General features: G+C 66.9%; 1 protein-coding gene across 2 annotated transcripts; it reads left to right on the top strand.

Moving 5' to 3' along the window:
* The first annotated feature begins 912 nt into the window (after positions 1 to 912).
* SLC17A9 (solute carrier family 17 member 9) lies at positions 913 to 14375 on the top strand. 2 transcript variants are annotated; one of them, XM_038572826.1, is made up of 13 exons: positions 914 to 1112; positions 5856 to 6053; positions 6429 to 6568; positions 7980 to 8079; positions 9246 to 9376; positions 9779 to 9875; positions 10024 to 10120; positions 10686 to 10773; positions 11484 to 11518; positions 11878 to 11993; positions 12657 to 12712; positions 12856 to 12885; positions 13310 to 14375. In XM_038572826.1, exons 1-13 carry the CDS (start codon positions 1051 to 1053, stop codon positions 13471 to 13473), a joined length of 1314 nt encoding a protein of 437 aa, XP_038428754.1. In that variant the 5' UTR covers positions 914 to 1050; the 3' UTR covers positions 13474 to 14375. The 2 variants fall into 2 exon arrangements, with proteins under 2 accessions (XP_038428755.1, XP_038428754.1); XM_038572827.1 differs by lacking the exon at positions 10024 to 10120 and having other exon boundaries at positions 913 to 1112; positions 9246 to 9356.
* The last annotated feature ends 1538 nt before the right edge of the window (positions 14376 to 15913 follow it).

Raw genomic sequence — 15913 nt, forward strand, 5'->3', positions numbered from 1 at the left:
GTCCTTGTTTCCCTCTACCATTAAGTCACTAATTCTGCTCAGAAGATGGATTCATGTGTCCCTTGGTTCCTGCACACCTGGGGGAGGGGGCAGGCACAGAGGGGAGAGGGGGCCACTTCCCCGTGGCAGGGCTGCTCTGCAGGGTGGGGAAGGCAGGCCCTGTGGTGCGGGTCATCCCAGGTTTCTGTAAGGGCAGCGAGGAGCCCTGGGGAGGTTGGGGGTGGGACGTGACCCAGTTGGCTTTTGGCCAGGCTGCTTGCTGTGTGGGTGGTGGACTGAGGCAGGGTGAAGGGTGCGAGGAGGCAGCAGCCTGGGGAAGCACGGTGTGGCCAGAAGTCCGCGGTTGCCCTGGGGTCCCGGTGTGCCCCCCTCTGTGCTGCTCTGTCCTTCACGTGGATGTGTGAAGCCCCTGAGAGTGAGGGCCCGGGGGCCGGCGTGGGGCCTGGCCATGGCTGCATGCTCACTATGTCTTCGTGGGGAGCTCTGGCCCCTTCCGCTGCCACCTGCTGCGTGGACGCTGCCCACTGGGCCGCCCAGCGCGGGCTGGCTCGGGGTGACGGGCCTGGAGTGCACCTCTGAAGATCTGTCTTCAAAACTGGCTGCCCTGGACCCTAAGTGCCCTTGCACTCCGGAGACCAGAGACCGTCCCCTGTGCTCACAGCCCTGTGACGGGAGGACCACCACCATCCCCGATACACGAGGCCAAAGCCCAGACACCCCGGGCTGGGACCACCGGATGCGACCCCTCCAACAGCCCGGTCCATCCAGCCTGCGGAGGGTGACCCTGCACCCTCCCCGCCTGCCCCCTCCCATCGGGGAGCCGGGGGGGTGGGCCCTGACTGCCGCCTGCCGGGCACGGGGCGGGGACCAGTGGTGTGCCCCGCCCGCCAGCCCGCCCTCTGCGGTGGCCGTCCGGGGGCGACACGTCCTAGGAGCGCCAGACGGAAGCGCCGCTGGGACTGACACGTGGCCTTGGGCGGCGCTGCCCTTGTGGGTCGGCCGGGCAGGAGCGCGACCTGGACGCGCTGTGCCCGTGGGCAGCCGTCCCCGATGCAGCCGTTGCCACCGGAGGAGGCCCGCCGGGACGGGGCCGAGGACGCCCAGTGGTCCAGGTGGGGCCGCGGTGCTGGGGGCGGTGGCTTGGGGAGGGGGCGAGGCCACCGTTCCTCCACCAGGGGTCGCGCACTTCCCTGGCGGTCCCCACACCGTACCCAGCCCCAGCCCGGGACCTTCCATCCAGTCCCAGGGCCGGGAGTGCCCCCTGAGCCGCCTCCAGTCAGGAGTATCCCGGGAGGCCTTCCCGGGGGCAGCGGCCGTCATCCTGAACGGTGTAGAGGGAGCCTCCAGGCGCAGCTTCGAGTCCTAGAACTGACCCTGCCAGGCAGGACGGCGCGCGTGTCCAGGCCTGAGAGCCAGGAGCAGCGCGGTCACCCGACAGGGCAGGCGACAGGGCAGGCGGGCTCCGGTGCTGGAGTCTGCAGCCCCGTGGCTGAGGCCTGGGCCCGCCTGCCAGCTGTGTGCTGCGGACCACGCTCCATGGGGGGACCGTGGGGGCCCAGGCAGATCCTTATATTCCGTGTCCACGTCCACTGCCAACATGCCCAAGTTCCCAGGGCAGGAGCTCTGCTCACACTCGTGACACACGCGGCAACCAACACCCAGGGGGGACCGTGGGGAGTCCCCAGACCACCTGCCTCGGCCCTTGCTCTGTTCTGTGGACCAAGCCACGCAGGCCAGCCGCTGGACCCCAGGCCCAAAGTCGGGCCCTGGGATGGCAAGGCCAGTCCACCCGCAGCTCAGGGCCCAGGAGCTGGTGTCGGGGGCTCGGCCACTGCTCCCGCAGGGTGACGGCTCCTTCCTGACGGCACAGGGTTGCAGGAGGCCCCTGGGGCAGAACCCCTGAGACGGGGCACGATGGAGACAGGCTGACGTTCAGAGGTAGCGCTCCAAGCTGGGAGCCTCCCGTGGGACGGGGTGTGGAGAGTGGGGTGCAGGCCCCGTCCCCAGGCCGGGCCCCACCGGAGCAGGGCACTGCAGCCGACTCAGCGGGTCCAGGAGCGCTCCGCCGCCTGCCCGGCTCTCGTCCTCCCTCCCCGCCTTCCCTTCCCTGCCTCGCTGTCATCTCGCCCTGGTTAAGGAGGGGCCGACCCAGGGGGCGGGCCGGCTCCGCGGCCACCTGGGCAGAGGGTTGTGGCCCAGGGCTGTAGAATGTTCTGTTTCAGTGGCTCCGGCAGGCCCTGCCTTAAGGACTTCCCTCTGCACTTGGCTCAGGAAGGAGCACCTGCAGCTCCCCGGGACCCTGGCAGGGAAGACAGCCAGAAGTTCCGGAGGGGTCTGTGGGGTCCTGGGTGCAGCTGGGCTCAGCTGGGACGGGCCAGTCCCACCCGAGTGGACAGTCGTACTCAGCCGCAGCGAGTGCGGCTGCTCACTGCTGCCAACGCGGCGTGCCCTCTGCGCCGACCGCCACGCGACTCTCTCCTGAGCCCCGGGGGCAGGGCCGCCACTCTCCAGCAGCATCCCTGGGGGCGGCGGCCAGTGGCCTCGGGCCTGTGTGTTCTCTCCGGCTTGCTGCCCTCCTGGCCTGCAGCGGCGGCACATTTCCCTTTTCCGAGTCGAGGGGCCACGTGACCATGCGTTTACTCAGCCATGGATGCTTCTTATGCCCATGGGGGCGTTGGGAGGATGCAGAAGGTTCTAGAAGGTTCACAGGAAGCGTTCTGATGAGCTGGGGACACGGACCTGAGGCTCAGGACCGGTCAAAGCAGGATGAAGCCCCGCTGGCCAGTGGTGCCGTCGACGGTTCCCCAACGGTCATCCGCAGGGTCGAGGTGTCTGGGTGCGGCGTCCTAACCCGCCCTTGGGCAGCTGTCGGGTCTGGGTTGCCGCCTCCAGCCAGACTTCCTTGTTCTGTGTCCCCAGCAGCTACAGAGAGGAAGTCCTGCTGCCTGCCTAGCGGCTCTGCCCGGGGGGCCTCTGGGACCGTGCCCCACGCGCACTCCGAGCGTCGGTTGCCCGCACACCGATGGGCTTTTCCTGGCTTCCCCGGGTCATGAGGGGGCCAAGGGGCAGCACCATGTCCTAGGCCCCCCAGCCAGCCCCTCCGGGGTTTCTAGCTGGACCTCCCACCCAGAGAGCAAATACAGCCAGGCTCTCGGGGTCACCAGTGACACGCGCCTGAGGGCAGGTGGGCAAGCAGGGGCACGGGCCAGTCTGGGTGCAGGTGACCGTCCACTGCTTTGACCACAGAAAGGAATGAAGCTCCTTTTCGGAGGCACCTCTGGACCGCGGCTGTCCGTGGGATGTTGAAAGTGTCGCTCCCACGCCCTGCCATTGTCCCAGGGCACTCGGGCAGGACCACACACGCTCAGAGAGCTCCAGCACCGGGCGCGGCGTGGGCCCCCCAGGATGCGGGGCGTGGGGCCACGGCAGGGCAGGCGTGCCCCCGGCGCTCCTCCTCGGGCTGCAGCCAGCTGGGCAGTTTGGACTGTGTAGCTCTGTGCCTCCCTAGTGAGGCCAGCGGGCACGTTTGCTCAGGAGCAGCGACCCCGACAGGCCTGCTGCCCCGGGATGGACGCCCGGGTGAGGCGCTCCCGGGGCGGGTTTAGTCAAGTCCCAGGGATGAGCACCCGGGAGACGTTGGGAGTGTCGTGTCCAGGAGGAGATGCAGGCCTGAGCCCACGAGGGGTCCCAGGTCCATGTCAGGTGGGCCCTGAATGCCACCTGGGGGCTCACCTGCCTGGCAGGTGCCCGTCCCCTGCCCCCACCGCCGCGTAGACTTTGGTTCCAGAAAGAAAACTAGCGTCTGGGCCCTGAAGCCCAGAGGGAGAGTCGGCGAGCTGCCCTGCGGGTCCACCCGTCCACGTTGGCGTGTCAAGCAGGGGAGGCCGTGGGGACGGGTCGGGTCTGCCCCTGCGCTGCAGTTCCCATTGTCTTGGCTTCTCAATCATTCCAGTAACATTTTAAGAACCAGGACGTGTGGTGGGGGCATGATGACGAGGAGCACGGGGAGTCTGGGTGGAGCACCTCCCAGCCTCGGCGAAGCAGGGTCTGGTGTCCGGCTCCCGGGATTACAGAACTGGGGATGTTTTTAGCTCAGGACCCTATTTCCCGCTGGCCTCATGACGTTCCATCGTGTAGGAGCAGGGAGCAGCAGGGGGGGACCCGGAGCCCTGCACCCCGCACCCCTCTGACACCCAGAGACCCAGCTTGAGGTCCGCGCTCCCACCGCTTCACAGTGCGCGTGGAGGAGCGCCAGCCCCGCAAGGCGGCGGCACCCACGCCTCTCCCCCTGGAGAGTTCTCTAAGGGGCCACACCACACCCCCAGCCCCAAGCAGGCCTCAGATGCGGGGCGGCTTGCGGACAGAAAGCCAGGCTGTTGGAACTTGGACTCGTTCGCCCCAAAAGCCCCGAGTGACAGTGCCCCACAGATGGGGGTGTCTGCAGCCTCTGAGGACATGGCTCCCTGGCTGTGGGGGTGGCAGGGAGGGAGGGACGGCCCCAGGGCGCCCGCGGTCGGCCCCTCCGCACACCTGACGCCCAGGGAGTACCTCCTTCTCTGCAACTGTGGCTCTCCAGGGGGATGGACCCCACAGGGACATGCCGGCCTGAGGTCATGGACTCGGCTGCCGCGCCTCCCTCCCGGGTCACGACGGCCCCTTGGTGGACATCGGGAACTTGCTGGTCGCTCTGCTGTTTACCGACCCGTGCAGGGGGCAGAGGTCAGGGGCAGGAGCCCTTCTTCATGGGGGAAACTTGTTCCATGTCCACGGCCCCGCCCAGAGCCAGGCCCGCCTGTGGGGTCCCAGGCACAGCTGACCCGCCCGCCCATCAGGTTCCTGGCGTGGGCACCGCCCGCAGCCACGTGGGGGTCCTCAGGCCTGGGAGGCCGTTCCTCCCTGGGGAGAACCGCGCCCGCACCTGTGTCCCACGGGGGCCGTCAGGTGCGGGTGGGAACCCTGAGCTCCCCGCCAGTCTGCTTCAGGCCCCCCCACGGTCCTGACCACCCCCCATGGTGCCACTGCACGAGATGGCCAGCCGCCCACCCCCACCCGCACGAACGCTGCCCACAGCTCCCTCCCTCTCCCGTGGCTGCAAAGTAAACTTTGTCTCTGGGGACAGTTCTTGGTTTCTGGAGTCCCTCCGAAGGGTCACCTCCTGCCACATCTTCCGTCAGCGAACATCCGCACAGCAGGGGCAGCCAAGCTCACAGTTTGTTCAGATTTCTGCCACTTATTCTGCTGCCCAGGACACATGGGGTTGCGGCTGGGACAGTTTCTGACGTCCCCGGGTCTCAGCGACAGTCACAGAGCAGTGACCAGGAGTTTCAAGGACCATCATCCCCCTAGGGACACCTGACTAGTGACCTCCCCGGGCATCCAGAGCTGCTTCACCTCGCCCAGGTTCTCCAAGGGCCGACTGCCCCGGCGGCACCGTGTCCCCTTGCTGGCCATCCAGCCCTTGGTCCTGCCCCTTGGTCCTCTGTGGGGAGGCACCGTTTTCCCGGGGACTCTTTGGGGACCCACTGTCCTGCTCCCTCCCCATGGGTGGCCCTCCCTCAGCAGGGCCCCCGGTTACTGAGCTGTCAGCTGCTGCCCGGCGCCCTCCTGGGCCCCCCGGTCGGTGGGACGTGGGTGCTTGGATCCTGGCCGCCAGTCCAGGGAGCACGTCCCTCCTGCCGCGGTTTGTTCACCTGCCTTCTGGCTGCCCGGCTGTCCCCAGGCTCTGCTGCTGTGGGCGGCTCATGCCTAGTACCTGCCCTGCGGTCGGAGGGGGCCCCACGCGCAGGGGGACCTAGGTGTTGGAAGGTGGCCACGCTGCCCCTCCTCAGCCTGACGCGGCGCCTTCTCTCCTGCAGGCCCGAGTGCCAGGTGTGGACAGGGACGCTGCTGCTGGGCACATGCCTCCTGTACTGTGCCCGCGTCAGCATGCCCGTGTGCACCGTGTCCATGAGCCAGGACTTCGGCTGGAACAAGAAGGAGGCCGGCATCGTGCTCAGCAGCTTCTTCTGGGGCTACTGCCTGACCCAGGTGGTGGGCGGCCACCTGGGGGACCGGTAACGGCCGCCGCTCCCCACGCAGGGCTGGGGCTGCTCCTGGGGGGGCGGCTCCCACGGAACAGATGAGGGGAGAGGTCCCGGCCAGGACAAGACCATGGCGGGGGGCGCCGGGGTCCTCAGGGGAGGTGGTCGGGGCCGGTGCACGGCTCCCCTTGGGCTACGTGGCCAGAGCACCAGCTGCCCGGCGGGGTGCTCGTTGGCACCGACCGACAGCGGGACCCGGCCCCCAGCGCCCGCCTCTCCTGCAGAGGAGGATAAGGCCCAGCGGCCCGGCCGGGGCTGCGCTGAGCGAGGCGTGCAGCACACCGGGGCTCTGAGCCCTGCGCCGCGCAGCTCGCGTCACCGTCCTCCTGTCCTCCTGTCCTCCTCCAGGATCGGGGGAGAGAAGGTCATCCTGCTGTCCGCCTCCGCCTGGGGCTTCATCACTGCCGCCACCCCGCTGCTCGCCCACCTCAGCAGCGCCCACCTGGTCTTCATGACCTTCTCTCGCATCCTCACAGGCTTGCTCCAAGGTAGGGCTGCCTCGCTCGGGAGCCTCCACCCGCGGTCTCAGCCGCGGTAGAGCAAGGCGGGTGTGCGCGTGTCGTCCACATGTGTGTGCGCGCGTGGACGTGCTCATGCAGGTGGGTGCATGTGTGTGCACATCCCTGCACTCCCGTGTGCTCCCGCGCGTGCTCAGGTCAGTGGCGGGGGATCCGGGTGGCCCCTGATCCCGGTCCTGGGAGCCTCCAGCCTGCCGGGCAGCAGCTGTCCTCGTGGGCAGTCCGGCCCCGGGCAGGGGTGGACAGACCCCGCTGCCCCCGGCGGGCTGCTTGGTACCACGACGTCCAGGTGGGGAAGCGCTGTGCGTTCTCTAGAAACACCTCAAAGTCTGGCACGTTCTCATGTCAGATGCCCTCCTCTGCCAAACGGCCTACTGCGCAGACACGGGTGGCAGCCCGGTGGGCACGCGGTCACTGTCAGCGCCACTGGCCCTGGCGCAGCGGGGACTTGCAGAGTTTCCACATGCTGCTGGGCAGAGGCTGCCCCTGGCCCAAGCCCCCCAGGACCGCATGGGCCCCTATTTCCTGACCAGCCCCACTGGTCTGGCTCACGGGCCGTCGGCTCCTGTCCACCCCACGTGCTCTCCGGTGGCCAGTGGCCGGTGGCTGGTGCCGCGTCTGGGCTATAGGACACCGACTGGGGTTTCTAGGCTGGAGCTGGCTCTCGGAGCAGCCGGCCAAATGGCCCTCAGCCCTGGCCATGTCCCCATCTTCCCAGGAGGCCCGTCTGTGGCCCATTATGGGGTCTCGAGGAGCAGCTGTCACTCTGGGTGACTGGCGCTCGGCGTGGGCCTAGGCACAGGGCCCCGATGGGAGGCCCAAGCCCTGTCTTCCCCCCTGGCCTCTTAGCTTTTCCTCGTGCTTTAGAGAAAAGCACAGAAAACATCAGATTTTGAAATCATTGTAGATTCACAGGAGGTTGTAAGGAAACATACAGGGAGGTCCAAGCTCCCTCCCCCCTTCCCATGTGACATCCACAGCAGCAGGGCCCTCGTGCTCCCAGGGCGGCTCGGGCCTCACTGGCTTCACCCGTGCCGTGGGTGCCCGTGTGTGTGTCGGTGCCAGGGCCCTGGAGCTGGTGCGGCCCCGGGGCCAGGGGCGGGTGGGAGGAGTGCCAGCTTGGAGCCCCCCTTCCCCACAGCCTCGTTGGCCGCGTGACCGCGGGCAGCCACCAGCAGCCCCACGCTGAGAGTCTCAGCAGAGAGGGGCTGAAACCTAGTCTGGCTGGTCCCCTGGGCGTGAGGTGAGCAAGGACACCCCAAGCTTGAGTGACCCTCAATGGGCCCCAGGGGCAGCCTCCCAGCCTGGCTCGTAGCCCTGGCCGGACCCGCCCGCTGGACCCAGGTGACTGCCTGGGGACACAGCTTTCTGCTCGTTTCAGGGGTGTACTTCCCGGCGCTGACCAGCCTCCTGTCCCAGAAGGTGCGAGAGAGCGAGCGCGCCTTCACCTACAGCGCCGTGGGGGCTGGCTCCCAGTGCGGGTAGGTCCCGGCCCAGCGAGCCCAGGGGGACAGAGGGTGCCCGGTGGGTCCGGGCGGGGACAGGCCACGTCGGCATGTTGCGGCTCAGGGTGACGTGGGTGGGCTGGTCCTGTGCCACAGGAGACCTCGTCCCCGTGCAAAGTGCTTCTCTCACACATCTTCTGTACCTTGTGCCAGGGTAGGTGACCTGGCTGTGAGTCTCGGCAGGTGGGCTGGGGCAGCAGCCGAGCCATCGAGGCCCCTTCCACCTGTGCCAGGGGAGCCAGTTGGGATGCCGCCCCGCTGGGGGAGGTGATCCATGCTCCCTGGAGGGCACCCGGCCCAGTCTGGACATGAGAACCCTGTCCCCGTACTCCCGCATGACACCTTGCTTGGGGAGAAGAGCCACGTTGCTGTGCTGATGGGGCTTCGCTCCGCTGGGCTCAGGCCCCTGAAGTCCCCACTGCCACGATGTAGGCAAGAAATCGGCGGGTCGGGGGTGCCTGTGGGTGCACCAGGGGCAGCCCAGATAAAAACCCAGGGTGCCAGGGAGCAGAAATGCCGGAGAAGCTGCGTGGGCATGCTTGCACGAGAAGGATGGGCCATATTTCTGAAATCCTGCCTCATGCGCAAGTCCTGGGCCTGTGTCTTGGGCTATGAGGTGCAGGGAGAGGCACTGGCCCCGGAGGCCCCGAGGGGGAGGCCACCCCCAGGCTGCTGGCCCCACTCCCCTCTAACCTTCCTGGCCGGAGCTCGGCAGACGGCCCGGCGTCGTGCTCAGTTCTGTTGCTTCTGCATTTAGAAATCTTAGCATTTCAGCCTCCCTGAGTCGTGAAGACGCACAGGCCGGAGGGCTAACTTGAGGTCCCAACGCCACCCCCTCTTCTTCGCTGCCTTGTGTAGTGTAGAAGGAGCCGCAGCTCAACGGGAAGCCAGCCTGAGGGCCTGGAGGCAAGAAACCAGGGCAGTGCAGGGCCCCCGGGCCGTGTCGTAGCCGCGTGGCCATGCCCTCGTCCCCCGGGTCCCAAGGCATCCGGAAGGCTCCCGGGTGCTGGAAACGCGCCGCGAAGCACGCTCAGACCGGGGCCTCCGAGCAGCTGCTTCCCTGGTGACGAGCTCCCGGGGGGTGGGGATTCTCGGAGGCGTCTCCGGGGTCACGGGGTCACGGGGTGTCCTCTGTCGTCCAGGACGCTGGTGACGGGGGCCGTGGGCTCCCTGCTCCTGGACTGGTACGGCTGGCCGAGCGTCTTCTACTTCTCCGGCGGGCTCACCCTGCTGTGGGTGTGTTACGTGTACAGGTACCTGCTCACTGGAAAAGGTAACCGTGGCCGGGGAGGTGCGAGGTGCCACCCAGCCCGGGCACCGGAGCGAGCGCCTGCCGGCGGGGCCCCGGAACTAGAGGCTGAGGGCCGTGCCAGCTCTCGGGCCGGCTCCGGGCAGAGGCAGGCACAGGCCGCTTGCGGGGCGGCTGGTGCAGGGATGGTAGGAAGGGGGCTTGGGGGTCCCAGGGCAGGGGAAGGGTCGAGAAAGCTTCTTCAGACTCAGCACAAGCGTTGACCCTCAAAGGAACATGCTGAGAGCCCAGGCGCCAGCCGGGAGGATGGGGGGGCGCGCACGGCCAGGGGGCCGCGGGGCTGGGGGCGCGTGGCCGGTCGGCTGCGGGCGACGCTGTGCCCCGACTCTGAGTGGCCTTCACGCGAAAACCCCTTGCTCCCCTCAGAGCTCATCCTGGCCTTGGGCGTTCTGGCGCAAGGCCTGCCGGTGTCCAGGCACACCAAGGTTCCCTGGAGACAGCTCTTCCGGAAGCCTTCCGTCTGGTGAGCGGCGCCTCGGGACCACGCGCTGAGCCCGGCAGGCCTTGGGTCGCCCCCAGAGCCCACGCGGGCGTGGTCCACCCTGGCGGGGGGCGGTGCCCCGGGGCCCCGTGTGCGGGCCGGGGCACTGAGCCGGGCACCTGCTCCCCAGGGCAGCCATCTCCTCCCAGCTGTCATCCGCGTGCTCCTTCTTCATCCTCCTCTCCTGGCTGCCCACCTTCTTTCAGGAGACATTCCCCAGCTCCAAGGTGGGTGGGCCGCCTGGCGCTCGCGGGCCGAGGGAGGACCCCGCAGCCAGTGCCCGGCACGCACGTGGGCCCTTGGTTCCGCCTGGACTCTGTGGGCTCTGGCACCGCGGGGGCTCACGGCCCCGAGACGACCCTCAAGGTTGGCGCCTCTGGCCTGGTGCACGCTGGGAAGGACAGGGCAGCACCCCCCCGCCGCGGCATCCCCCTCCCCCCCGAGGGACCGCTTGTGGCCGCCCTGGTGCTATCTGTGGATGGTCACTTCTGAGGATGGGGCAGGCGGGGGTCCTGACCCGGGCAGGGGCGTCACCTGCTGGGGCAGCTTGGCCCACGCCACCCAGGCCATCCGGCCGCCCCCCCGTCTGGTGACCAGGACCCAGGGTGGGCCTGCACCCCCAGCTCAGCCCTGTCTCGGTGCAGGGAGCCATGAGGGACTCGGCCTGCAGGAGACAGTGCTCGTGGACCTCGGCCTGGTGGGGACAGTCAGGGTCACTGTGGGCGTCGCTGGGCGTGTGCAGCCAGCTGGCCCCTGCAAGCTGTCCCCTCTGACGCCCCCTCCTCCCTGCAGGGCTGGGTCTTCAACGTGGTGCCCTGGCTGGTGGCCATCCCCGCCAGTCTGTTCAGCGGGTTCCTCTCTGACCATCTAATCAATCAGGGTGAGCCTGGGTCAGGGGCCACGGGGAACCCACTAGCTTTGCCACACTGTGGGGGTAGGGAGGCGCCCCTCCTGGGGGGTCTACAGTGATGGGAAGGGGCCCCCCAGGACCTCGCGGGCCACGTGGGACTCCGGGTGGCCTCCCCCAGCCTCAGTTTCTCCGAGGGCCTTGGGGTGCAGGAGAGGATGCTGTGACGGTGGCGTCCCCCCTCCCCGGGAGGCTGGGTGCGGCCCCGACCCCATTCAGAGGAGGAAAGGCCCCTTGGTGAGGTCAGAGGTCATAGGTCCGGGCGTGTATGTGAGCCCAGGACAGACACACGCTCCGCTGCTCTGCACGCGTGCGCTCACTCCTAGATGTGAGTCCTTCCTAGTTACAGAAGTGCTTCACACTCATTGTGGAAAAAGGAGAGGACTTGTAGGAACTCGAGGAAAGCGCACTGGTAACCCTCCAGCCGCTTCCTCTGGGCACGCGCTGGACCGTGGCCTGCAGAACCCTTTGGACACACGCAGCACAGGGTACATGTGCACACACACGTGCACACGCCTCCCGCACGACACGGGACTCCCCACCCTGAGCCCGGGGCCCGTCCCTCCCCAACCTGCTCCCTCGCTGTAGCCGTGCCGGCTGGGGCCCCACGCAGGTGCCAGGTGCCCGCAGGGGCTCAGCACTAACGGCCGATGGGAACACGTCCCCGTCTCCCCTCTGCCCAGGTTACAGGACCATTGCTGTGCGGAAGTTCATGCAGGTAGGGAGGGGGCCGAATGGCTTTCTCTTGACGTCCCTGTTTTGTTCCTGGGACCGAGGGTTGTGACGTCCAGTCACCGGACCCAGAAAGCATTTGGAGGGTGCCCTGGGTCAGTGCTGGGGCCGCTTCTCCCAGCTGTGCTGTGGGCTCCCTGCCCCTGGGCCCCGGCACACATTCCCGGCCTCGGTTGCTCCCCTTCCCCTCTAGGTCCAACAGGTGGGACGGGCTCATCGTGGGGCCTCCCCGGGGCCGGCCTGGGAGGGGCTCCCCCCGACCGTGTTCAGTGCACCCCAGGTGGCCCCAGGGAGGGCCCCGTTGGCCACCACAGCCCCTGGCCTGCCACCACCCCCCTCCCGCAGGTGATGGGCCTCGGGCTGTCCAGCGTTTTTGCCCTGTGCTTGGGCCACACCTCGAGCTTCTGTAAGTCCGTGGTCTTCGCGTCGGCGTCCATTGGCCTGCAGACCTTCAACCACAGGTAAGGGCCGGGCACCCCACCCACCGCAGCTGCCCCCTGCTGCCCGCGGGCGTCCCCACCGCCCTGCACCCTGGATGCATGGGAGAGGCCACCGGGCTCGGGGCGTGTGCAGGTGGCATGTGTCAGAGCCCCAGACGAGCCACCAGGACTAAAGGTTCTCTGGGTCCCAAGCAGGCGTGGACCTGGGACCTTAGGAAAAACAAACTTTGAGCCTGGGAGGGGCTGGGGACGGGGTGCTGGGTCCCATGAGGAGGGTGCTCCGGCCTCAGCTGCTCGGCAGCACCAGCGTTTGACGATGAAAACTGTACTGGAAGTTGTTTTAGGGATCGGCCACTTAATGTCGCTTTTCAAATTAGTAAGCAGCAAACGAGTGTGCATTTGTTTTGTTTTTTAGGGATTTATTTATTTATTTGAGAGAGAGAGTGCGTGTGTGCAAGTCGGGGGGACAGAGGGAGAGGGAGAGAGAATCTCTGGCCTCGAGCTGGTGCGGCGGGCGCCCCGGCAAGGCCTCGGGCCCTGGACTGATGGGCACCCTCGTGCCCTGGCTGGGCTGGCTTCTGAGTGTGCCCCGGGTAGTTCCCAGGATGCAGGCGCTCAGAGGACCCGCCCCGGGCCTGGTGGGGTGGCAGCCGCCCCGGGGTCACCCCTCTCTCTTTCCCACAGTGGCATTTCGGTCAACATTCAGGACCTGGCTCCATCCTGTGCCGGCTTCCTGTTCGGTGAGAGCCGCGCCCCGCTTGAACGACACGTGGCTATTCCCCGCCCAGGCATTGGTCACCCCAGCCTTGCCCCTCGCCTGGGCCCCCAGGGGCTGCCCCCAGCAGGTGGGCCTCCTGTGACCATTCCTCCGCCCTGTTCACAGGTGTGGCCAATACCGCCGGGGCCTTGGCAGGTGAGAGACGGGCTGGGGTGCCTCCCAGCCGCCCCGCCCCTGAGTCCCCCCACCCCCTCCCGCATTCCAGCCCTTTGGGGGGGCCCTGAAGGTGCCCCAGGGTCAGACCTGTGGGGCGGGGAGGGTGCCTGGCGGAGCAGCCACGTGCCACAGCGCATACCCCAGTCCCCTGGCCTGAAGGTGTGCGGATTCCGGGGGTAGACGTGGGGCTCATTCCCACGGGGGTGCAGACCTATCCCGGGCAGTTCCCTGGACACCCCAAGAGGTCCCGGCCCTCCCTTGCCCTGGCAGCCTGGACCCCTGAGTTGGGCTTCCGGCCCCTGGACCCCCGGCCTCCCCTCCCGGAGCCCCACCCCCAGACCCCCTGGGCACTGCCCTCAGGACTGCCCGGGAGCGCTCGGCCTGCCCGCCCCTGTCTGTGCAGGTGTCGTGGGCGTGTGCCTGGGCGGCTACCTCATCGAGACCACGGGCTCCTGGACTTCCATGTTCAACCTGGTGGCTGCCATCAGCGGCCTGGGGCTGTGCACCTTCCTGCTGTTCGGAGAGGCCCAGCGGGTGGACCTGAGCCCCACCCACGAGGACCTCTAGCCGCCCCAGCCTGACCGCTGCCCGAGGACCCAGTGCCGTCTGCCTGCGGGTGACGGGCTCACTTTCAGGGCCTCCCACTCGTGACCCCAGATATGTGAGCAGAAAGAGGACTAGCCCTGGCTGAGCCAGGCAGCCCTGGGTGGGCCTCAGTTTCTCCACCTGCCAGCAAGGTGATCGTGCCCTCCTTTCAGGGTTCATGGACTGTCGGGGGCGATGGAGTGAGTGTTTTCAGTAGCAGCAGCGTCATTACAGACCTAGTCCGTTCCATGTAGATCCACGCGCCCGTGCAGTCACCCCTGTGGGAGCATCGCCCTTCCTCGCAGGGGTGGGGCGCTGCCAGACTGGATGGCTCTAGGGCCCTCCCGTGAGCAGACCTGCCCTGCTTGGCTTCCTGGCACACGAGGGGGGCTGTCCTGTGTACTGCGGCCGTATCCCTGGCACCCACCTGCTAGGTGACCACCCCAGTGGGTGGTCATGATCACCAACATTGGCTCCTGGCCACCACCACGTGTTCCCAAGAGGACTGCCCCCCCGTGGCATTTCTGCTTCTCCAAGCAGCCAGGCGGAGACCCCTACGTCAGTGGGTGGGCTGTGGGCTAGATGCCCTCGCCTGTCTTTGGGGACTCCCTCCCCCCGCATCCCCCGTGAGTCCCTTGGCACTAGTGATGAGCCTGCGGGTGCCAGCGGTGAGGGGACTGTGGGTCCCTCTCCTGCCCGGGGTGCTCCAGGGACCGGGGAGCCCTCCCACATCGTCCTCTTGTAGCAGAGGCGCTGGTCATCTTGGGAATTAATAATAGATCTTGCAAGATGTATATGTAGAAAAAAGAAACTAAGAATGTGAAAAAATCACCCCAGACTTATTTAAAAAGGATGGCTATTAAACTGGAAAAGGGAGACTGTTACTTTATTAATCTTTCTTATTTTTAAAAAGATTTTATTTATTTGAGACAGTGACACAGAGAGAGAGAGAGAGTGAGAGAACGTGTGCGTGCATGGGGAGGGGCAGAGGGGGAGGGAGAAGCAGGCCCGACGCAGGGATTTGATCCCAGGACCCCGGGATCCTGACCTGAGCTGAAGGCAGATGCTTCACAGAGGGAGCCCCCCAGGTGCCCGTAACCTTTTTTTTTTTTTTTTTTAAATTTTTATTTATTTATGATTGGCACACAGTGAGAGAGAGAGAGGCAGAGACACAGGCAGAGGGAGAAGCAGGCTCCATGCACCGGGAGCCTGACGTGGGATTCGATCCCGGGTCTCCAGGATTGCGCCCTGGGCCAAAGGCAGGCGCTAAACCGCTGCGCCACCCAGGGATCCCCCGTAACCTTTTTTTTAAAAAAGAATAAACAGGTATGAAAGATTTGTCGAACTCACTGCCGAGGAGGCAGCCGAGATTGCAGGCAGGTGGAGGCCAGCGGGCAGGTGCGGGGCAGGCGGTGGCCCTGCCGCCCGGACCCAGCCACTGGCCTTGCGGTGGGCTGCCCGCCACTGGCACCGCGGGATCGGGCCTCAGGGCGCAGGTGCACGCCGCAGCACGCAGGGCAGCTTCTGGGGGAGCATGTGTTCCTCCCCACGGGGTCCCCACTTTGGGTCAGAAAGAACTGGAAAGAAAGACTCTTGGTTACCGACTGGGAGTCTGGCCTGCGTGGATTTGGCCTGACTGTTCCCACGGGGCGCGAGGAATTTACCACCAAGGCCCAGGCGTGTGTGCTGCAGGAGGTTTTCCTGAGCAACCCTGGATGCGAAGGAGCCCAGCCCCGGAGACTCCCCACGGCAGGCGGCGGGGGCACCAAACACCGGCAAGTCCTTGGACCCGCGCTGAGCTCTGCCCTCGCAGCCGTGACCCGGCAGGCGTGCCGCGCAGCCGTCCCCACCAACCGTTCCCACAATCTTTCTCCTTCCCAAACTGAAACTGTCCCCGTGAGACATATTCCCTGCCCATGGCTGCGGGTGCCCGCCATCCTCTCCGGCCCCCTGAATGTGATGGCTCTAGGGCCCTCCCGTGAGCAGACTCGGGCAGGATTTGTCCTCCAGGGACTGGCCTGTCCTGACGTGCTAGCAGGTGTCAGGATTGCCCTCCCTTTCAGGCTCAGGGATACCCCACTGTGTGCACGGCCCCGTCCTGTTCATCCTTTCGCCTGTGGACGGACCCTGGGGTTGTTTCCACCTCTTGGCGGTTGGGAACGATGCAGCTGTGAACATGGGGGTGTCTCTAACCCACAGCAAGCCGAGAGCCGAGAGACAAGCGAGGAGCTGGCCCTGTCGCACCCGGAGCCCCTGAAGGAACGTGGGACCCAGGAGGGGCGGGGGGAGCTAGGACACACGTGCTAAACCGAGGCCACGTCGGGTCCCCTTGGGTCACTTCCTCGACGTCAGAGGAGGGAGGCCGGCCTGCGGGATTCGGGGGCACAGTGGTGCGCAGCAGGGGTCCCAGCTGCCGTCCTGG

Source organism: Canis lupus, chromosome 24 (assembly GCF_011100685.1).
Source record: "Canis lupus familiaris isolate Mischka breed German Shepherd chromosome 24, alternate assembly UU_Cfam_GSD_1.0, whole genome shotgun sequence".
Classification (NCBI taxonomy): Eukaryota; Metazoa; Chordata; class Mammalia; order Carnivora; family Canidae; genus Canis; species Canis lupus.

Coding starts and splice junctions, on each gene's coding strand:
- SLC17A9 (XM_038572826.1), top strand. CDS start 1,051: ATGCAGCCGTTGCCACCGGAGGAGGCCCGCCGGGACGGGGCCGAGGAC. Junction 9,876..10,023: donor TTCCGGAAGCCTTCCGTCTG/GTGAGCGGCGCC, acceptor CCTGCTCCCCAG/GGCAGCCATCTCCTCCCAGC. Junction 12,886..13,309: donor TACCGCCGGGGCCTTGGCAG/GTGAGAGACGGG, acceptor CTGTCTGTGCAG/GTGTCGTGGGCGTGTGCCTG.